The 22,993-nt window shown below is 48.1% G+C and overlaps 1 protein-coding gene across 1 annotated transcript in view; it reads right to left on the bottom strand.

Annotated features, from left to right (window-relative positions):
• Positions 1 to 236: 236 nt before the first annotated feature.
• Positions 237 to 22,993, bottom strand: part of LOC136456563 (uncharacterized) — a 47,651-nt gene continuing 24,894 nt past the window's right edge. Inside the window, exons 2-3 of the mRNA XM_066456470.1 lie at positions 594 to 931; positions 237 to 292 (exon numbers count right to left, since the gene is read on the bottom strand). Of these exons, the coding sequence (XP_066312567.1) occupies positions 237 to 292; positions 594 to 931 (394 nt within the window). The remainder of the gene's footprint in view (positions 293 to 593; positions 932 to 22,993) is intronic.

Below are 22,993 nucleotides of genomic sequence, written 5' to 3'. Positions count from 1 at the left end.
GTAGGGTGAAGACCTAGAACCTTGCCCACTGCTCCTCTCTCATCTCCTGGTGGGTACATGTAGGCCAGCTGCTCTGGAGGAAGTACCTGTTCTATGTGAATCTTATCCCTCTGGAGATTATCCTCTGAGAAGCCAAGTTGGCCGGCGAATACATCATAATCAACACTGTACCACTGGCCCTCAAGCATCTAGTGCATCCGCCTCTCATCCTCCTCAACGAACAGAGTAGCATAAAACTAAGCTACCACCTCTGTGTTCCAGTCATGCTGGAACTCCATGATCTCATAAACTCCTGTGCGCTGGCAAATGGAATAGCATGATCAACTGAGACCTTCTGCAACTCTCTGACATACTGCCAATCTATCCATTGAGATTTGGCTACCACAGGGTTCCTGGTGAGAATCACACTGGAGTAGAAGTCTATGTGAAAGGCTGTCTAGAAGCGGTGATCATACTAAACCTTAGGTAAGCCTCTCGAATCTACTCTTCTCTCATCTCTGGCTTTCCTAGTCATGCCCTTTCCCCTGTAGTCAACTCTAGAAACATAAGAGGGCACATAGATAGACATGTCTCAAGAAGACTATAATGCATACCCTGACCAGGCTGGTGTTGAAATGGATGTACTGACTCCTCCTCAATCTCTTGCTCCTCATCTGAGTTGTCACCTTCTGAGCCTCTGTCAATGCTCTTCCTCTTTCTATCTTTTCTAGGCTCCACTCTGAACTCATCAGTATCAGTGTCAGAAGAAGAGCTCCCTGACCCCTCTGCATACTGAGGCGCTGCACTAGAGGCAGCTCTAGTAGACCTCCTGCTAGTCGACTCGAATCTAGGATGCATTTCCTGTCTTGCCTTCTTGTATTTCTCTAGTGCTGGATCATGCATGTGCTTGGATCTGGGTTCCCTTCTTTCACTCATAGCTGTTGCCCTGTATCTAAAAGATTTCCAAAGAATTTTAGATATATGCCTACAGCTTAATCTCGAATTGCAATTAGACATAGATTCTTTTATCCATGGTTTTACAATCACCTCGACATACCACTGTCACTAGGTTTGCAAAACGTAGATACAAAAGAAGCTAACCTAATATACAACTATTGAATTAGATTCAATCAAAGGGAAGTAGTGGCCTGCTTTGCTGGCTCATATCGGACGCGTCCGGTAGGCGGTATGCGCGCTTCAGCAACCCTAACCAGGGTCCCTGGATTCAATCCATCACGGATCAATTCCAAACTTTGGGCATTGCTTCTATATCACCAATGCAATATATTGACCGAAGGAATTTCAAAACCATGCTTTAACCACGTAGATCAAACGAGGTCCGGGATTAGGGTACCTTGAGAGAAGAGACGAGAAAGCGATGTGAAATCCAAATCCCTGGGCCTTCAACCTTGATGCAAGCCTTCTCCAATGCAATCTCCCTCTCTCCCTTTTCTTGGTGAAATCCTCGGTCGCCCTAGGAGAGGAGGAGGGCGTCGGCTGGGTTGGTTGGAAAGAGACAAAACTGACTTGCCGAAAGGGTACGCTCTGTCTTATAGCCCCGCTCATACCGAACACGTCCGGTATACGCGGGCTGGCCCAAATTATTCCAAAAGGTGTTTTCTCTCTTCCAATCCCCTTTTATGTTATTTCTCAGTCCAAAAAGGTATATAATCTTGATCCAAACTGAGTATAATCACTTCTCTTATCCAGTGCCATAATTGATTTTCTCTTTTCCAAATATTTGGCATAAACATGATTTCGCTTGCTTGAGAGAGATATAGTGAGACATAATAGATTGTGGACTTAAGAAAGCCATGTCATGTGTGATTAGCCAATCAAACAATCAAGGAGAGCTATAATCATCACATGACAAGGCTAGGTCACAAAGACCAAGATTCAAATATTTTTTCAAATTCACACCACCTACACATGCTAGTTATGAGTTTTGAAAAACATCTCTCCTATATCACACAAATGCACATTCTAACATATAAAGGGTCTTAGATGCACTTACAATGCATGTATGTAAACACATATCTTTGCCTTAAGTCCACAAGAATTCCACTAAGAAGATATATAGCATGATAGTCTTTATCTTGACCTTAATTGAAACGACTCCGATTTCCGCAAAGGGAAATCCACAGCGTCGTAGTGTAATAAGACCGTTGTAGATCATATTACCCAAATCCCAGTCGAATATCACATCCATACAACGATAATATAAGAGTACAAATAGTGCAGAATTACATAAATTATTACATCGCCGCATTGGCGGAATCAAAAGTAGCATTCATTCAGAACAGCTTGAAGATAAGATCGCCAAACTCGAGCGTAGGCACGAACCCCTCAACCGTCAAACTCCTCGGAGCTATACTCCTCAGCAGAACCTGTGTGCCAAAATTTATTAGTACGATTTGTACTGGCCACTCCCAACCCTATGAGCATTGCTTTGTGGAAATTGGATGCAAGTTGGATATAATCAAAGGAACCTATAAGGCTGGGGTTTCCTATGCATTCAGCATATTAGGTATGAATAAAAGTATAATCAAGTTTTAACACCATTCCCACACACATTCCATCCCATTCCCATCCTAGAGCCAGGTTTCGATCCTGGGATCGATATACCACCATCTCCACACCATCACCATACCATAACCATACCATCGCTCAGTCGACAGGCCAACTCCCACTCGGCACTGTCTCAAGGCCCATAGCCCCTGGCTATGACCGACACTCTCTCACGGGGGAGGAAGAGAAGGACTCATCTCTCTATCTAGTTTAAGCGAAACCCAGGAAAGGTCCATAGCCAACAAGTCGGCACATGTATCGATCGATCAACCATACACTCTGCAGAGGTTTTACATAACCACAAGATCCGCCTTCCTCGCTGACCGTCGTCAACTGGGCCGATACCGGCCGCTTGCTAGCCTAGGATAATGCCACTCTACCATTCAGCCCTGGTACACCCCAAGTCTAGTCTAGGGTGGCTGAAACTGTGAGTCATGAGCCGGGTCCACAAGGTCTCCATGAAGTCTCGAAAGGGTGTGGGGGAAATCCTCCGCGCCCCGTACCTCCTTACACTATCTGCTATCAACCTAGCAGTAGTGGCAATATCCTACCAAGTAGTCCGACCGTCCCGCACCATATAGGGCGAGTGGTACGTAAGGCTTCCCGATGAGTCTGAGTACTAGTAAGTCCTTAGGGATGACCAAGCCAGAGTGTCTCCATCAGGGTTTCCATTTACCGTGCCACCACAACACCTCCATCCCGGGCTCCTCCCATCATAGGTTCACACCCAGGACCACCTCATATACCATTTACCCATCATAGGTATCCATTTCTAGGGGTGCCCAGGTAGCACTCCATGGCAAGACTTGCCTTAGGCTCATCGTATACTCTAACTTGGTTGACACTACCCTCACCCTCCATGCACCCAAGTCACACACGCAGCACTCTCCCCATAGTCCAGATAACACCAGATTTCCACCACGCGTCACTGTAGTGCAAGCATGGTAGAAGTAATAAGCAACGAAATATAGTAGCGAGCATGTGACTAGCCTAACAGCGGGGTGAGCAGGGATAAGGTTGCGTCAAGGTAAAGGCCAACAAGTAAGCATACTACTATGCAAGTCCTATCATAGTGTGAATACAACAATAAAGTAGAGCAATAACAGTTCAATATTAGCCATGCGTAACAGGTGCTACTAGATTGGGTGGGATGTGGCACCTTTGGTGTAGTCGTCTCCGTACTCCTCACGGTACTCATGATCCTCGTCTGTCTAGATCTCCTCTGAGTCTACAAACGATTGCATTATAGTCGCGTTAGCGACGTCTATAGAGTAGCACAAAGAAGCAATGAAAATTCAAAAGAGCCAAATGCACTCAAACATGGGTTCATTGCATAGAGCTTGATTTTAGATGAACTTTGGTCCTAGTTTCATATTTTTCTAAGGTCGTATGAATTAGTTATGAATTTCCAAAGTTTAATTCATTTCTAAAAATGGAAAAGGCTGAATTAATCCTGGGCTGACACGTGTCACGCGGTGACTGGTCCATGTGGCATGCTGGCGTCAGCATGATGTCATCGTCTTGGTTCCGAGCTGACAGGTGGGGTCCAGCTGACGCCAGCATGACGTCACCCACTGACAAGTGGGTCCAGCGACTCGGTGTCACTGACATGTGGGGCTAGGTCAACGGTCAATGTTGACCGGTCAACGGTCAATGTTGACCAGTCAACGGTCAATATGGGCCGGGTCTCGATTGGTCCTAGACAGGGCTGGATCTAGGCCAGGCTTGGCCCACCACGTGGCATGCTGTGGTGCGGCCACATCACGTCCCTGGGCCTCTACTGGGCCAAGGTCCACGGCTCACGGGCGTGAGCGTGGCTCACGGTGGACCAAGAGGTGTTGGTCCATGGACCGCGTCTCCTTCCGGTGAACCGCGTCCATCCTTCCTTTCTTCTCTCTATGGTCCACGTGCTCTGGGTTCGTGCGTGTGTGGCCAGCGAGGGGAAATTTCCCCTGCTTCCTTGCCGACGTGTTCCCGACGGCGACGTGCTCACCGGTGAGCTTCAGCAGCGGCGCAAGCACCCAATTGATGTGAGGAAAAACACTGCCAGGTCTCGGCGACTACGATGGTGGGGTCTAGGTGGTGGCCGGGGCTTCCCAAGGCGCTGGCCACGGCGAACGATGGCTCGGCGTGGTGGTGCCCATCGGCGAGCCCCTTCTAGTGGCGCGGGCGTTCAACTAAAGTGGGCAATGGCTTGGCCTTACCATGGCGGGTGCCCTGGTGATGCTAGCGGGGTGGCTGGACGACTCCTATTGGCTGGCTGCGGTGGCGGTGCACGGTGGAGCTCCGACCGTGGCGCGGTGTGGCCTCCGAGATCCTCCAGTGACCTATGTCTACCCCGGTCACGAGTGTGGCGTCTTTCGTGGTGAGAAGGAGCCAGCCAAGGCGGTGGCATCGCTTCTACTGCGATGATGCGGCCGCGGTGGCTTTGCCACGGCCGTGCGCGTGTCTACGGTGTGCGCCCATGCGTGCTCGTGTCCATGGGGCTTAGGAGGAGGTCTCAGCGGCGAACGGCTCACCGTCGGTGTTGAGGGCAAGAGGATGGTAGTGTAGTGACGGGTCATGGCCGTGTAGCTCCGAAAGCAGTGCCGTGCAGTGTCGTCCGCTCCGGCTTGATCCACGGTGGTGCTCCGAACCCCAGCGTGCTCTCGGTCCTCCTCTCTCGAACTCCTCCTCAGCCTTCTACTCTCAGTGTGAAGTGGTTGGCCACCAAGTGGCGGCGGGGCGATGGGACGAGCGCTAGGGCAACCGAGGGCCGTTGCTTTATAGCCAAAGCTCCAAGCTCCAATGGCGGACGGCTGGTGATGCGCCGAGCGCATCGGGCGGTTCGCGTGTGGTGGCGTAGGCGTGGCGCAAGGGTTGCGTGGGCGCGGCGCCAAGGAGACAGGGTCATGCCCCGGGCATGACCCCCTGGCCCGCGTCTGTCACTTTGGTCGGTCTCCGGTCGCGTGGTAGAGTGCATGGGCAAGGTAGAAGACGCTACTATGCTGGTGGGTGGCTGACGTGTGGGGTCCAGCAGGCAGTGGCAGCGAGCAACACAGCAGGGCGCGCGGGCGTGGGCGACGCGCTGGGCCGCAAGCTGGGCTGGCCGTGTGAGTTGAGTCTGGCCTGCTACTGCGTGCGTGTGGGCCAGCAGAGGGGAGAGGTGAAGGGCTGGGCCGGTCGGTTGGTCGCGGGCCGAGCAGGCCGAGCCTGCGAGGCCGTCTTCTTCCCTCTTTCTTTCTTCTTTTTTCAGTTTTATTTTCCTTCTTCTTTATTTGAATTCAATTTTGATTTTCAAATTTGGATTCCAAATTGGTGCACCACATTCATTGGAGTTTTTGATATGAGGCCCACAACATACTTATATAAATACTAGGGATTTATTTTGCTATTTTGTATAACAAAAATAGGTGTAGTTTGATATATATAAAAAATAGGATTTGTTTTCTCTTTTTACACAATTATCCTTTGTTTTTGAATAGTAATTACTTTATGGTGTGTTTCTTTTAAAAGAGTTGTCAAGCATAACATAAAACAAAAGGAAATCTAAATCACAATTTGGGTTAACAATGTATGCAACCCTTTATTTGTTAGAAATTAAATAATCATAATCAACAAAAGACATGCCATGCTTATGTGTTAACTTGGGTTGAGGTTAGACCTAATGCATCTCTTAGGTTGAGTTGCTATACACAACACTCATCATCACATGGGAGTTTTGAGAAAAAATTTTGTAGTTGGTATTTTTGGTGTATGGATTTTTGGGTTGTTACAGTCCTACCCCCTTAACAGAATCTCGTCCCCGAGATTAAAGCATAACGTACTCTTCGAAGAGGTAAGGATATCATAGCCAGAGGTCAGACTCTTTCTCCCATGTTGCTTCTCTCTTAGTGTGATTGCTCCATTGGATCTTGCACATAGGAATAGTCTTGCTTTGGGTCTCTTTGGTATCTCTGCCCAGAATTCTGATAGGATGTTCTTTATACTAAAGTGTATCTTGAATGTCAAGTGTATCAGTTGGAACCACTTCATCGAGCACTCTCAAGCACTTTTGTAGCTGTGAGACATGGAATATGGGGTGTACACCCATCAATTCCTCGGGTAGCTCAAGTTTGTAGGCGAGCTTTCCAATCCTCTTGCAAATCTTGTATGGGCCAACAAATCTAGGGGCAAGCTTTCCTTTCACATGGAATCTGACAGTTCCACGTAGCGAGGATACCTTGAGATAGACGAAGTCTCCCACATTGAACTCAAGTTCTCTTCTCCTTTTGTCAGCATAGCTCTTGTATCGACTTTGAGCAATTCTCAAGTTCTCCTTCACTTGAGCAACTCCTTCTTCGGCATCTTGAATCTTGGCGGAGTCAAAGAACGATCTTTCTCCTGGTTGGGACCACATCAAAGGTGTCTTACAAGGTCTGCCATACAGAGCTTCAAATGGTGACATCTTGATACTGGCTTAGTAGCTATTGTTGTAAGAGAACTCTGCATAGGGTAGGCATTTCTCCCAATCAGAGCCATAATTCAGTACACTAGTATGAAGCATGTCTTCTAAGATCTGATTTACTCATTCTGTCTATCCATCTATCTATGGGTGGTAAGCTGTACTAAAATCAAGTTTGGTTCTAATGGACTTGTGCAGAGCTTCCTAGAATCAGGACACAAACTGAGGACCACGATCAGATACAATACTAGAAGGAGCTCCATGCAGTCTGAGAATATGCTCTACATATAGATCTGCTAATTTTTCGGCATTGGTCTTGGTCTTAACTGGTACAAAGTGAGCAATCTTGGTCAAGCGATCAACAATCACCCAGATGGAATCATTGCCTTTCTGCGAACGGGGCAATCCAACTATGAAATCCATGGATATGCTCCCCCACTTCCACTCGGGAATGTCAAGAGGCTTTAGCAAACCTACAGGAATTTGATGTTCAGCCTTGACTCTATTGCAGGTGTCACATTGTGCCACTTGTCCTACAATGTCTGTCTCCATGCCTTTCCACCAAAAGTGTTTCTTCAAGTCTTGATACATTTTTGAACCTCCAGGGTGAATACAGTACTTGGAATCGTGAGCTTCTGATAGAATTTCCTCTCGTAGTACTAGGTCAGATGGAACACAGATTCTGTTCTTGAACCAGATGGTTCCTTGTTCATCTTCTTGGTGGTTGGTCTTGTAGCCTAGTTTCATCAGACCACGGAGATATTCGATCTCTTCACAATTTTTCTGAGCTTGATGGATGCGATCTGTGATATCATACTGTATGCGAAGCTCATTCAACAAGCCATGCAGTAGTATCTCTAGTTGGAAATCATCAATCTCTACCTTGAGCTCAGATGGTACGGATTCAGTGATTAAGGTGTGACAGTAACTCTTGCGACTGAGAGCATCTACGACTACATTAGCTTTTCCCAGGTGATAGTGAATTTCCAGGTCATAGTCCTTGATCAACTCTAGCCATCGGTGTTGCCTCATATTCAAATCTTCTTGAGTGAAAAAGTACTTCAAGCTCTTGTGATCGGTGTAGATGTCACACTTGTTGCCTATCAAGTAGTGTCTCCAGATCTTCAAGGCATGCACAACTGCTGCTAACTCAAGATCATGAGTAGGATAACGGTTCTCATGTTCTTTCAACTGTCGGGACGCATCTGCTATCACTCTCCCATCTTGCATCAGTACACAACCAAGTCCTTGATGGGATGCATCACAATAGACTATGAAATCTTTGTTGATATCAGGCAATGCTAGCACAGGAGTTGTGGTAAGCTTCTGTTTCAATCCCTGAAAGCTTTGTTCGCACTCAGGCGTCCATTCAAACTCCTTAGTCTTCTTTAGAAGGTTGGTCATTGGACGAGCTATCTTAGAGAAGTTCTCAATGAATCGGCGATAATATCCGGCCAATCCCAAGAAACTTCTGATTTCTGTCACATTACGGGGTTGATCCCACTCTTTCACGGCTTCAATCTTGGCTGGATCAACTGCGACACCTTTAGCTAATAGTACATGGCCTTAGAAGGCAACTTCCTATAGCCAAAATTCGCATTTGCTGAACTTTGCGTATAGTTGATGTTGGGCTAGTTTCTCAAGCACCGTTCTCAGATGATGTTCATGTTCTTCAGCGATGTGTGAATAGATAAGGATGTCATCAATGAACACTACCATGAACTTATCTAGTTCATTCATGAAAACCTTATTCATCATGTTCATGAAGTAGGCGGGAGCATTCGTGAGTCCAAAGGACACCATGGTGAACTCGAACTGTCCATACCTAGTCACGAAAGTTGTTTTCGGGATGTCACTCTCTCGAATCTTCATCTGATGATAGTCGGATCTGAGATCAATCTTGGAGAAATACTTGGCACTTCTGAGCTGATCAAGCAGATCATCGATCCTAGGCAGGGGGTACTTGTTCTTGATGGTGACTGCGTTCAAGTTTCGGTAATCAATGCACATTCTCATCGAGCCATCCTTCTTCTTAACAAACAAAACAGGAGATCCCTAGGGTGAAGCACTGGGTCTGATATATCCCTTTGAGATGAGCTCATCAAGCTGTTTCTTGAGCTCAGCCAATTCATCAACTGACATGTGATAGGGTCTCTTAGCAATAGGTTCTGTTCTCGGCAAAAGATCAATGATGAACTCTACATCACGGTCTGGTGGCATACTCGGTAATTCTTCAGGGAATACATCGGGATAGTCTCTGACCATAGGCACATCTTGAACTATCTTCTCCTCTTTTTGTGATTCTGAACTTGCTTTAAGAGCACATAGGATAGAAGTGGACTTTCTGGACTAGGGTTAACATCTAATGACTTGGCCTAATGGGTGGGTCACTTGAACATATCTAGGTGAACATGATATGGTACCTCGGTGAATGGTTAACCAATCCATACCTAAGATGACATCTAGGTTTGTGGAAGGTAACAGGGTTAGGTCGGCCTTAAAGATAAGACCCTCAATGGTAAGACTCACTCCCTTATAGATGTGGGTGCATTTTAAGTCTCCTAAAGGTGAACTGGTGATGATAGGCTTTTCATGTGGGGTTACAGACAGGTCATGTTTTCATGCAAACTTGGATGATATGTAAGAACAAGTTGCTCCAGAGTCAAATAGAACTGATGCAGTATTGCCATTAACTAAAAACATACCGTACACCATGTTAGGGGTAGCTTGTGCTTCCTTGGTGTCCAGATGGTTGAGACGTCCATGAGTAGCAGATCCCTTGAACTAAGACTTCTGAGCAGCTGAGTTCTGAGGGCATTCAGTGGCTTTGTGACCTAGTTGGCCACAAGCAAAGCAGGTGAAAGGCGTACCGCCTATAGGGGTTGGCATGGGTGCCTTCAAGTTTCTAGTGCTTGGTGCGGAGCGGTTCTGTGCTGGGCGTTCATTTGCTGAGCGGGGACGGTTGAAATGATTCTGAGTGTTGCGGTCCTGAGCATAACGGTCCCGGGTGTAACGATCCTGAGCAGGGCAGGAGTATTTGGCGGTGTAGCCTCCACTACCCCTACTCGATCTAGGGTTGTCATCCCTATTATGGCGAGAGCGTTCCCTAGATGGTGCATCTCTACGGAACCTCTTGCGATCATGACCACGGAGAGACTCCTCAGGCTTATGCTTCCTCTCCCTGTACTCTTCTCTAGCTTCAGCATGGTCCTTCTCAATCTGGATGCAGCGATCCACCAGAGCATGCAACGTGTTACTCTCAATACCGCCAAATTTCAGCTTGATATGCGAGTTAAGTCCCTTGCGGTAATAGTATAGCTTCTCCTTCTCAGAGTTCACAACATAGGAAGGTGCATAGCACAGAAGGTTGGTGAAACAAGTAGTGTACTCAGTCACTGTCGACGAAATATGGTCGACAGTCCACCGAGGGGGTGCCCGTGGTGGTAGATTATCGGTAGACGGTGCGTGTAATCAGGAACCAGATGGAGACATAAGGCGTAGAGACAACAATTTAGACAGGTTCGGGCCATCTGGTCGACGTAATACCCTACATCCTATGTCTTTGGTGTATTGTATTGGGATGTATACAGATTAACCTGTCCTCTAGGGGACCCTTGTATCTCCTTATATACTCTGAAGAGACAAGGTTACAAGTAAAGTATCCAATTTGATACTATTACAATATCTAGTACAACTTGTAATCTTGATGTGCACACCTTGATCTTATGGGCCGGGCCACCTCGGATGGTGTGGCCCATGTACCATCTTGTGGTACCTGGGGGTATATCCCCCATAGCTAGTCCCCGAGCGCCATGTATTCTGATGCGACACGTCATTTTAACCTTCTCCGAACAGTGAGGCTTGAGTTCTTGACATCTCCGACCACCGTTGTCGCCGGAGAAGTAGGTTGTCCGAAGAATGTATGGTGTTCTTAAGAAGAAAGAAAAAGATTTCCATCCCGGAAAGTGTGCCCACTTGTATTTCTGAAAAGAAATGTAAGTGCGTCTTGAAGCGTAGCATCTTTGATCATCAGAGGCGTAGTGGTCGAAAAACAAGCACATTCACCACAAGGTGAAGTGTGCCCACTTAGTTCCTGAACCTGGTAGTAGGTGACGTAGGCACGTGGTGCCAGGGTCTAAAAAAATTTCCCAGTTAAGTTGAGAATCCAATCGTCGTACAGGCGATACGAGATGCATCGGCAGGTGCATCGTACCAATGTAGTCCCTGAGCTTGCTGGAAGGTGAGGTATGAACCTTGTAGCAAGGTCTAAACGAGAAAGAATATCCCAACTATATGTGAGTCGCCAGTCGCATGTAGTTGAGACGTGAAGTCCCCAGGCCATGGTCAGAGAGTGATCGAGGCAGTCCTCGAGCGCAGGTCGAGGAGCGAGCGACGAAGTCCCTGAGTTGTGGTCGGAGAGTGATCGATGTAGTCCTCGAGCGTAGGTCGAGGAGCGAGCAACGAAATCCCCGAGCTGTGGTCGGAGAGTGATCGAGGCAGTCCCTGAGCATAGGTCGAGAAGCGAGCGACGAAGTCCCCGAGCATAGCTCAAAATTCCTGCAATATAAATATGTAGAATGGTAGTACATGATGTACAAAATAATAAATTATGGAGAAAAATCAGCAGTGAAGAAACAACGCTCAGCAGTCATTTGCAAATGAGCATGATGTGATAAAGCAGTTGGTGCTTTGTAAACATCAGTGTTAATGTGAAGTTTGTGTTTATACTTAATATAAACCGCCCGACCAGTTAGTATGTAGCTGAGTCTCCAGCCCTAGCTAGCCCGTGAACCATAACACGGGGCGCGGAGCCTGTGCACGTGTAGGAAGAACAAAGCGTCGCTAAGGAGCCGCTGCCAACCACCCATAACGCAGAGGGCAGACGCTCGTGCACGTGTAGGGAGGAGCCGGAGACAAGGCCGCCTCTGTAGGCATCGAGCGTCAACATGACTGGTCGAGGATTTACATTAAGTATAGTTGTATGTTATCTTTAAGATGGTATACATGAACAAACGTTATTTGAAGAATAGTCATGACGAGGACGTTGTGGAGAAACATCGTAATGAAAATTGTATTAATTATAAATATTAGAAGTGTACTTATCTTTGATAGAAATCTGGTCAGTGGTGATGAAGTCGTCCGGTCCTCGAGCTTTCCGACCTGTCGTCATGATGGTGGTTGCGGTTGTCGTAGCGCCATTCTTCGCGGCGATCATCATTGCGATGTGGTCTAGTGGTTGAGGTGGTTGGAGCTCGGTAGAGCCACTCGGGACATGGTCGACATGGTCCGTGGTCGACGTGGTCGGAGCTCAGCAGAGCCGCTTGGGACATGGTCGACATGGTCGATGTGGTTGGAGCTCAGCGGAGCCGCTCGAGACATGATCGACGTGGTCCATGGTCGACGTGGCTGCTCGATCAGTTCGGTGGTCGGTGATGGTGTAGGAGCAGTAGGAGCAGCCTTTGCCACTGCTGGAGTACTCGTCGTCGTCGTTGGCTTGTGTGCTGATCAAGCTTGGCTCTTGGAAATTGACGTAGAGCTACATGGCACGCGTATATGCATGCATACTTGGCCTTGCTTGCTTGCGTTGGCTTCATGGTGATGTTGTCGTATGTCCTTGTCTGCTTTGCCTCGTGTTGATCTGATGCCATAGACCATGGGCGCGAGAGGTTGCTGAGCATCGCTACGAGTGAGCAAGAGGCGCGGCCGACTATGCAACGTATATGCATGAACATGAATACGTGTAGCCCCTAATTGCTTGCATGGCCATGATGTTTGCATGCATATATCCATATACGATGCATGCATATATCCATATATGCCTTGTCCCTGCTTGCTTCCTGTTTGCTTGCATGGCCACGACGTTCACATGCGTATACCCATACACGATGCATGCATATATCCCAAGCACGGAGTGGTCTAGCAAGTCCCCGAGCGCAGAGTGGTCTAGCGAGAAGTCCCAGAGCACGAGCATGGTCTGGCCAGAGTCCTCAAGCATGAGCGTGGTCTGGCCAGAGTCCTCGAGCACCGTAGTGGTCTTGGCGAACCCCAAAGCATGAGCTCGCTGACCGAACTGTGTTCCTAAAAAATAAACACGGAGAGCGGTAGTACATGATGATGTACGAAATATATTGACCTCTTTGTAGGAGGTGAAGTAAACACTTGGTGTTCGGTTGGCGATGAATTATACTTGGTGTAATATTCGAAAAATAACATTAGCTGTTTTTAGCCCTTTTGTTATGTAGTGGCGTAGCACGATACATTAACCTGTCCTGAAGAATGCGCCAGCCCTGGGCTGACCAACATCTCATAGCGCGAGGTACGAAACGCTGCCGCGCGTAGAGTGCTAGTGTTACCAGGGAGCGACTGCCGACTACCCGTAGCGCAGAGTGCGGACTCTCATGCACGCGTGGGGTGGAGCCGGAGACAGTGCCGGCTCTGGGATTCTCAAGCAGGAAGGAAAACGTATCGGCGAACCGTTGTAAAAACTTATACATGTTTTGGATTGTATGTATGGAGAAAATTCGACGTGGAGCGCACCCTAAAGGTGGTCGGTGGAGGTGTACGATGATCAAAGAAATTTTCAATTAAAAATAATACTTAGCTTTATTGACGACCGGTGGGTGTAGTCGGCGTGTTGCGATGTTCGAGAGATGGCTTGACATGGCTCGCTTGTGGCTCGGCGTGGCTCGCTCAGCGGCTTGATGGCTCTCGACGTGGCTCGGTTCCAGCTCGTTGTCTTGGCGTGGTCGGAAAAAGGCTCGAACGAGCAGGCAAGGGAGTTTATCCCGTACGGACGAGTCTCATACAAACACGTACTAGTAGTACCTTGCTAATCATCTTGCATGTAAGATGTACGTCATCCTTGCTTATTGGCTCGTTAAATCTTCTTCTGTTCGGATTGAAATCTTCATGCATGCATGCTTATATGCACTGGCCAATCAAATATCTTGGATCAAATATCTTTGATTAAATCTGACTTGCATGCATTTGCATGTATGCGTGCATGCAGCAGCCAACTAATGGATGTGGTCGTGCTTGCTTGACGTGTGGTTGTTGCTCTTGGCTTACATCGAACCGTACAGGAATAGGAGTTCGTCACCGCCGCCTGCAGGAACACCGTGAGGCCGAAGATGGGTGCGCCGATCTAGCTGTCAACCGTGAAGTGGCCACAATATCTGAAGCCATGCTGCTGATCGTCGACGCAGTAACCATCGGTCCACCATGGACATGTGCGTGTGGTGTCAAGTTCCGTCTCCTCATGCAGCCGCATGTGACATGAAAAAACGCTCACCGCTGAGCGATGAAGATGAATCAGATCGCGGATGAGAGAGACGGGTTGGCACATGTAGAAACAATTAATCTGTATTAGATATTCGAAGAACAAATTGATCTAATCAACAACATTGCTAAGAATGACTCACCCGATTTTTAGCAGATGTTAAGAGAAATTTCCCATCTGGTTCGCCAAAGGATCAGCACGCACGACCCCTAAAGGGGACCCCTACCTGGCGCGCCACTATCGACGAAATATGGTCGGCAGTCCACCGAGGGGGGTACCCATAGTGGTAGATTATCGGTAGACGGTGCGTGTAATCAGGAACCAGATGGTGACACAAGGCACAGAGATAGTGATTTAGACAGGTTCGGGCCATCTGGTCGACGTAATACCCTACGTCCTGTGTCTTTGGTGTATTGTATTGGGATGCATACAGATTAACCTGTCCTCTAGGGGACCCTTATCTCTCCTTATATACTCCGAAGAGACAAGGTTACAAGTAAAGTATCCAATTTGGTACTATTACAATATCTAGTACAACTTGTAATCTTGATGTGCACGCCTTGATCTTACGGGCCAGGCCACCTCGGATGGTGCAGCCCATGTACCATCTTGTGGTACCTGGGGGTATATCCCCCATAGTCACCCTGTCCTTTCCCATTTTGATGTTGCGGAACTCCTTAGCTTTGGCCTCCATGACACCCTTGGGAATGTGATACTCAGTGAATGCTTCGGCGAACTCATCCCATGAGAGGTTGGTAGGGTCCTCATGGGAATCACTGAAACTATCCCACCAGGCGTGTGCTGCACCTGTGAGTTGGTGTGCGGCTGCTCCAACACACTCATCGTCGGTGAAGGTAGTGAGGTCAAGCTTCTTCTCCATCTCCTTGAGCCAGTCATCGGCTACAAGCAGGTTAGGGTCGGTGCCATCATAGGTCAGTGGCCTAAGCTTTAGGAATCCTTCCAGCTTCCTTTGGAAGTCATTCTGTTGACCTCCCTGGCAACGGTTTGCTCCTTCAACAAGAGCTGCAAGAAGTTGGGTCTGTTGTGCCATCACTTCGGCCAGGTTTGGCGGTGGTGGTGGAGGAAGGTTCTCCTTAGGTGGTGGGGTATTCTCTAGGTGGAAAGGTATCCCTCCACGTCCACGTCTACGGCCATGACCACGACCACGGTTGTTGCCACCACGCCCCCCATTTGGTTCAACTGGTTCAGGGGTGGGCGCACGTCCACGGTTCATTAGGCGATTAGATCGACGGTTCGGCATCTACAACATGGATCATAGAGAATTTAGTGCTTGTGCCATAAGTGCTTATAATTCAATATGATTACATGATTTTGACGATTTAAAGAAAAACATTTATACTATCCAACACTCATTACAAAGAAGCAATAAGATTCATAAAGATGCAATAAGATCCAAAACATTCATTACCTGGGTTTTATTACATAGCATCATCTCCAGTAGCTACACTTGAAGACATGCGAGAAATCGTACTATGCATAATGTCTCATAATACATCTCATAAGGGGTACATCATGGGGTACAACTTACGGAAGCTACTGACATGACTCATGACCATGCAGGGTCATCCTACTCTAACTCGTACACCGCAGTTGGGATACGACTGTTCTCGATCTCGATCTCCTCGTCAGACTTGTGAAGTCAGGACACGTACTTCAGGGCCTCGGTGAGCTCCTCAGTAGGCTTGGCTCTAGGTTGGGTAGGGCAGGCATCTAGGTTGAGGCGAGTCGGGGCTAACTCAAACTCCTCTATCCTAGGCTTCGTCTTGCTGCGAATCTCCTTAGGTAGCTGATCCCACATACCCTTCATCTCCCTAAGGCACTTCTTGTCAGACTTCTGCCAATCCTGCCATGTCCTCTCGCACTTGTCCTGTAGGTACTCAGTCTGTCTAAGTGCTTCGATCAGGTGACCCTGGTTGCGAATGGCCTTCTTCTTGAACTCCTCTAGCTCTTGAGTCATGGTCTTGTTCCGGGATTGGATTTTCAGCATATCAATCCCCTTGGATCTCTCTCTGTCTCCTCTACAGTTGAACTCGGCCTTCTTGTCGTCCAACTCTCTCTGCAACTCCAATACCTTGCTGTCGAGGTAGCAGTTCCTGTTGCCTAGGTCGGCTGCTTTGTCCTGTAAGTTAGTGACCTCGGTTCTGTGGACTTCTTCATGGCGGTTGAGCTCGTCCTGTAGCTTGGCAACTGTCTCAAGTAGACTAGATCGCTCCTATGCTCCCTGTGAGTCTCGCTCCTGGTACTCCCACTGAAGGGCCTGGTCTTGATGTCTTCTTTGCTCCAGCTGGGTCACGTACCTATCCTGCTCTAGTAGGTGGATAGCTGAGACGCAAAGGCATCTATCCTCCTCGGCAAGGATAACTCTACCTGCTGCGAAACTCTGCTCACTAGGGGTAAGGCTGAGGTCAAGGGCCTAGGGAAGTAGACAAAACTCTGTCATCTTTAGGTGCTCATAGTGGTCCCTCATCACTCTATGAAGTGCCTTGTGTGAGATAGCTTGCAGTTCCTCCTCGACTGTGTCCTCTATAGTCAATTCGATGAAAGCAGGGACAGAAGGCAAGGTAGTGCTAGCTGGGAACTCGACTGAGGTGACAATTGGTCCTTCGATTCCTCCTTCCTGAGCTGGCTTCCTAGTGTAGGTGACCTTAATAGGCTCATCGGAGACTCCTAACATGACAAGAACTCGACAGAGGGTCTGTGCAAAACCCCTGAGCTCATGTAGGTCGAAGGTAAGCTTGGCATGGTCCAGAGGTAGCGGTCCTAGAGGCGGCCAGTCAACGTTCATTGCCATCTGCATATTTTAAGGAATAGGTGTTAGCAGGTCAATGATAGATAAGCCTTGCATAAAAGTAAATGCAGGGTCGGTATATAACCAAAAGAAGGGCTGTTCACGTCCTATTCTATCGTCCATTTCTAAGGGTTTTATCCTATGGTCAAGTATGGCTCTGATACCAACTGAAACGACCCCGATTTCTGTGAAGGGAAATCCACAGCGTCGTAGTGTAATAAGACCATTGTAGATCATATTACCCAAATCCCAATCGAATATCACATCCATACAACGATAATATCAGAGTACAAATAGTGCAGAATTACATAAATTCTTATATCGCCACATTGACGGAATCAAAAGTAGCATTCATTCAGAACAGCTTGAAGATAAGATCGCCAAACTCGAGCGTAGGCACGAACCCCTCAACCGTCAAACTCCTCGGAGCTATACTCCTTAGCAGAACCTGTGTGCCAAAATTTATCAGTACGATTTGTACTGGCCACTCCCAACCCTATGAGCATTGCTTTGTGGAAATTAGATGCAAGTTGGATATAATCAAAGGAACCTATAAGGCTGGGGTTTCCTATGCATTCAGCATATCAGGTATGAATAAAAGTATAATCAAGTTTTAACACCATTCCCACACACATTCCATCCCATTCCCATCCCAAAGCCAGGTTTCGATCCTGGGATCGATATACCACCATCTCCACACCATCACCATACCATAACCATACCATCGCTCAGTCAACAGGCCAACTCCCACTCGACACTGTCTCAAGGCCCGTAGCCCCTGGCTATGACCGACACTCTCTCACGAGGGAAGAAGAGAAGGACTCATCTCTCTATCTAGTTTAAGCAAAACCTAGGAAAGGTCCATAGCCGACAAGTCGGCACATGTATCGATCAATCAACCATACACTCTGCAGAGGTTTTACATAACCACAAGATCCGCCTTCCTCACTGACCATCGTCAACTGGGCCGATACCGGCCGCTTGCTAGCCTAGGATAATGCCACTCTACCATTTAGCCCTGGTACACCCCAAGTCTAGTCTGGGGTGGCTGAAACTGTGAGTCATGAGCCGGGTCCACAAGGTCTCCATGAAGTCTCGGAAGGGTGTGGGGGAAATCCTCTGCGCCCCGTACCTCCTTACACTATCTGCTATCAACCTAGCAGTAGTGGCAATATCCTACCAAGTAGTCCGACCGTCCTGCACCATATAGGGCGAGTGGTACGTAAGGCTTCCCGATGAGTCTGAGTACTAGTAAGTCCTTAGGGATGACCAAGCCAGAATGTCTCCATCAGGGTTTCCATTTATCGTGCCACCACAACACCTCCATCCCGGGCTCCTTCCATCACAGGTTCACACCCAGGACCACCTCATATACCATTTACCCACCACAGGTATCCATTTCTAGGGGTGCCCAGGTAGCACTCCATGGCAAGACTTGCCCTAGGCTCATCGTATACTCTAACTTGGTCGACACTACCCTCACCCTCCACGCACCCAAGTCACACACGCAGCACTCTCCCCATAGTCTAGATAACACCAGATTTCCACCACGCGTCACTGTAGTGCAAGCGTGGTAGAAGTAATAAGCAACGAAATATAGTAGCGAGCATGTGACTAGCCTAACAGCGGGGTGAGCAGGGATAAGGTTGCGTCAAGGTAAAGGCCAACAAGTAAGCATACTACTATGCAAGTCCTATCATAGTGTGAATACAACAATAAAGTAGAGCAATAGCAGTTCAATATTAGCCATGCGTAACGGGTGCTACTAGATTGGGTGGGATGTGGCACCTTTGGTGTAGTCATCTCCGTACTCCTCACGGTACTCATGATCCTCGTCTGTCTAGATCTCCTCTGAGTCTACAAACAATTGCATTATAGTCGCGTTAGCGACGTCTATAGAGTAGCACAAAGAAGCAATGAAAATTCAAAAGAGCCAAATGCACTCAAACATGGGTTCATTGCATAAAGCTTGATTTTAGATGAACTTTGGTCCTAGTTTCATATTTTTCTGAGGTCGTATGAATTAGTTATGAATTTCCGAAGTTTAATTCATTTCTAAAAATGGAAAAAGGCTGAATTAATCCTGGGCTGACACGTGTCACGCGGTGACTGGTCCATGTGGCATGCTGGCGTCAGCATGATGTCATCGTCCCGGTTCCAAGCTGACAGGTGGGGTCCAGCTGACGCCAGCATGATGTCACCCACTGACAAGTGGGTCCAGCGACTCGGTGTCACTGACATGTGGGGCTAGGTCAACGGTCAACGTTGACCGGTCAACGGTCAATATGGGCCGGGTCTCGACTGGTCCTAGACAGGGCTGGATCTAGGCTGGGCTTGGCCCACCACGTGGCATGCTGTGGTGCGGCCACATCACGTCCCTGGGCCTCTACTGGGCCATGGTCCATGGCTCACGGGCGTGAGCGTGGCTCATGGTGGACCAAGAGGTGTTGGTCCATGGACCGCGTCTCCTTCCGATGAACCGCATCCATCCTTCCTTTCTTCTCTCTGTGGTCCACGTGCTCCGGGTTCATGCGTGTGTGGCCGGCGAGGGGAAATTTCCCCTGCTTCCTTGCCGACGTGTTCCCGACGGCGACGTGCTCACCGGTGAGCTTCAGCAGCGGCGCAAGCGCCCAATTGATGTGAGGAAAAACACTGCCAGGTCTCGGCGACTATGATGGTGGGGTCTAGGTGGTGGCCGGGGCTTCCCAAGGCGCTGGCCACGGCGAACGGTGGCTTGGCGTGGTGGTGCCCGTCGGCGAGCCCCTTCTAGTGGCACGGGCGTTCAACTAAAGTGGGCAACGGCTTAGCCTTACCATGGCGGGTGCCCTGGTGATGCTAGCGGGGTGGCTGGACGACTCCTATTGGCTGGCCACGGTGGTGGTGCACGGCGGAGCTCCGACCGTGGCGCGGTGTGGCCTCCGGGATCCTCCAGTGACCTACGTCTACCCCGGTCATGAGTGTGGCGTCTTTCATGGTGAGAAGGAGCCAGCCAAGGCGGTGGCATCGCTTCTACTGCGATGATGCGGCCGCGGTGGCTTCGCCACGGCCGTGCGCGTGTCTACGGTGTGCGCCCATGCGTGCTCATGTCCATGGGGCTTAGGAGGAGGTCTCAGCGGTGAACGTCTCACCGTTGGTGTTGAGGGCAAGAGGATGGCAGTGTAGTGATGGGTCATGGCCGTGTAGCTCCGAAAGCAGTGCCATGCAGTGTCGTCTGCTCTGGCTTGATCCGTGACGGTGCTCCGAACCCCGGCGTGCTCTCGGTCCTCCTCTCTCGAACTCCTCCTTAGCCTTCTACTCTCAGTGTGAAGTGGTTGGCCACCAAGTGGCGGCGGGGCGATGGGACGAGCGCTAGGGCAACCGAGGGCCGTTGCTTTATAGCCAAAGCTCTAACCTCTAATGGCGGACGGCTGGTGATGCGCCGAGCGCATCGGGCGGTTCGCGTGTGGTGGCGTAGGCGTGGCGCAAGGGTTGCGTGGGCGCGGCACCAAGGAGACAGGGTCATGCCCCGGGCATGACCCCCTAGCCTACGTCTATCACTTTGGTCGGTCTCCGGTCGTGCGGCAGAGTGCATGGGCGAGGTAGAAGACGCTACTGTGCTGGTGGGTGGCTGACGTGTGGGTCCAGCAGGCAGTGGCAGCGAGCGACACAGCAGGGTGCGCGGGCGTGGGCGACGCGCTGGGCCACAAGCTGGGCTGGCCGCACGAGTTGAGGCCGGCCTGCTACTGCGCTCGTGTGGGCCAGCAAAGGGGAGAGGTGAAGGGCTGGGCCGGTCGGTTGGTCGCGGGCCAAGCAGGCCAAGCCTGTGAGGCCGTCTTCTTCCCTCTTTCTTTCTTCTTTTTTTCAGTTTTATTTTCCTTCTTCTTTATTTGAATTCAATTTTGATTTTCAAATTTGGATTCCAAATTGGTGCACCATATTCATTGGAGTTTTTGATATGAGGCCCACAACATACTTATATAAATACTAGGGATTTATTTAGCTATTTTGTTTAACAAAAATAGGTGTAGTTTGATATATATAAAAAATAGGATTTGTTTTCTCTTTTTACACAATTATCCTTTGTTTTTGAATAGTAATTACTTTATGGTGTGTTTCTTTTAAAAGAGTTGTCAAGCATAACATAAAACAAAAGGAAATCCAAATCACAATTTGGGTTAACAATGTATGCAACCCTTTATTTGTTAGAAATTAAATAATCATAATCAACAAAAGACATGCCATGCTTATGTGTTAACTTGGGTTGGGGTTGGACCTAATGCATCTCTTAGGTTGAGTTGCTATACACAACACTCATCATCACATGGGAGTTTTGAGAAAAAATTTTATAGTTGGTATTTTTGGTGTATGGATTTTTGGGTTGTTACAGTCCTACCCCCTTAACAGAATCTCGTCCCCGAGATTAAAGCATAACGTACTCTTCAAAGAGGTAAGGATATCGTAGCCGGAGGTCAGACTCTTTCTCCCATGTTGCTTCTCTCTCAGTGTGATTGCTCCATTGGATCTTGCACATAGGAATAGTCTTGCTTTGGGTCTCTTTGGTATCTTTGCCTAGAATTCTAATAGGATGTTCTTTATTCTCAAGTGTATCAGTTGGAACCACTTCATCGGGCACTCTCAAGCACTTTCGTAGCTGTGAGACATGGAATACGGGGTGTACACCCATCAATTCCTCGGGTAGCTCAAGTTTGTAGGTGAGCTTTCCAATCCTCTTGCAAATCTTGTATGGGCCAACAAATCTAGGGGCAAGCTTTCCTTTCACATGGAATCTGATAGTTCCACGTAGTAGGGATACCTTGAGATAGAAGAAGTCTCCCACATTGAACTCAAGTTCTCTTCTCCTTTTGTCAGCATAGCTCTTGTATCGACTTTGAGCAATTCTCAAGTTCTCCTTCACTTGAGCAACTCCTTCTTCGGCATCTTGAATCTGGGTGGAGTCAAAGAATGATCTTTCTCCCGGTTGGGACCACATCAAAGGTGTCTTACAAGGTCTACCATACAGAGCTTCAAATGGTGACATCTTGATACTGGCTTAGTAGCTGTTGTTGTAAGAGAACTCTACATAGGGTAGGCATTTCTCCCAATTAGAGCCATAATTCAGTACACTAGCACGAAGTATGTCTTCTAAGATCTGATTTACTCATTCTGTCTATCCATCTATCTGTGGTTGGTAAGCTGTATTGAAATTAAGTTTGGTTCCAATGGACTTGTGTAGAGCTTCCCAGAATCGGGACACAAACTAAGGACCACGATCAGATACAATACTAGAAGGAGCTCCATGCAGTCTGAGAATATGCTCTACATATAGATCTACTAATTTTTTGGCATTGGTCTTGGTCTTAACCGGTACAAAGTGAGCAATCTTGGTCAAGCGATCAACAATCACCCAGATGGAATCATTGCCTTTCTACGAACAGGGCAATCCAACTATGAAATCCATGGATATGCTCCCCCACTTCCACTCGGGAACGTCAAGAGGCTTTAGCAAACCTGTAGGACTTTGATGTTCAGCCTTGACTCTATTGCAGGTGTCACATCATGCCACATGTCCTGCAATGTCTGTCTCCATGCCTTTCCACCAAAAGTGTTTCTTCAAGTCTTGATACATTTTTAAACCTCCAGGGTGAATACAGTACTTGGAATCATGAGCTTCTGACAGAATTTCCTCTCGTAGTACTGGGTCAGATGGAACACATATTCTGTTCTTGAACTAGATGGTTCCTTGTTCATCTTCTTGGTGGTTGGTCTTGTAGCCGTCTTCTTCCCTCTTTCTTTCTTCTTTTTTTCAGTTTTATTTTCCTTCTTCTTTATTTGAATTCAATTTTGATTTTCAAATTTGGATTCCAAATTGGTGCACCATATTCATTGGAGTTTTTGATATGAGGCCCACAACATACTTATATAAATACTAGGGATTTATTTAGCTATTTTGTATAAC

Source organism: Miscanthus floridulus, chromosome 1, assembly GCF_019320115.1.
Source record: "Miscanthus floridulus cultivar M001 chromosome 1, ASM1932011v1, whole genome shotgun sequence".
NCBI classification, from domain to species: Eukaryota; Viridiplantae; Streptophyta; class Magnoliopsida; order Poales; family Poaceae; genus Miscanthus; species Miscanthus floridulus.
This window is presented reverse-complemented; position numbering and strand designations above follow the sequence as displayed.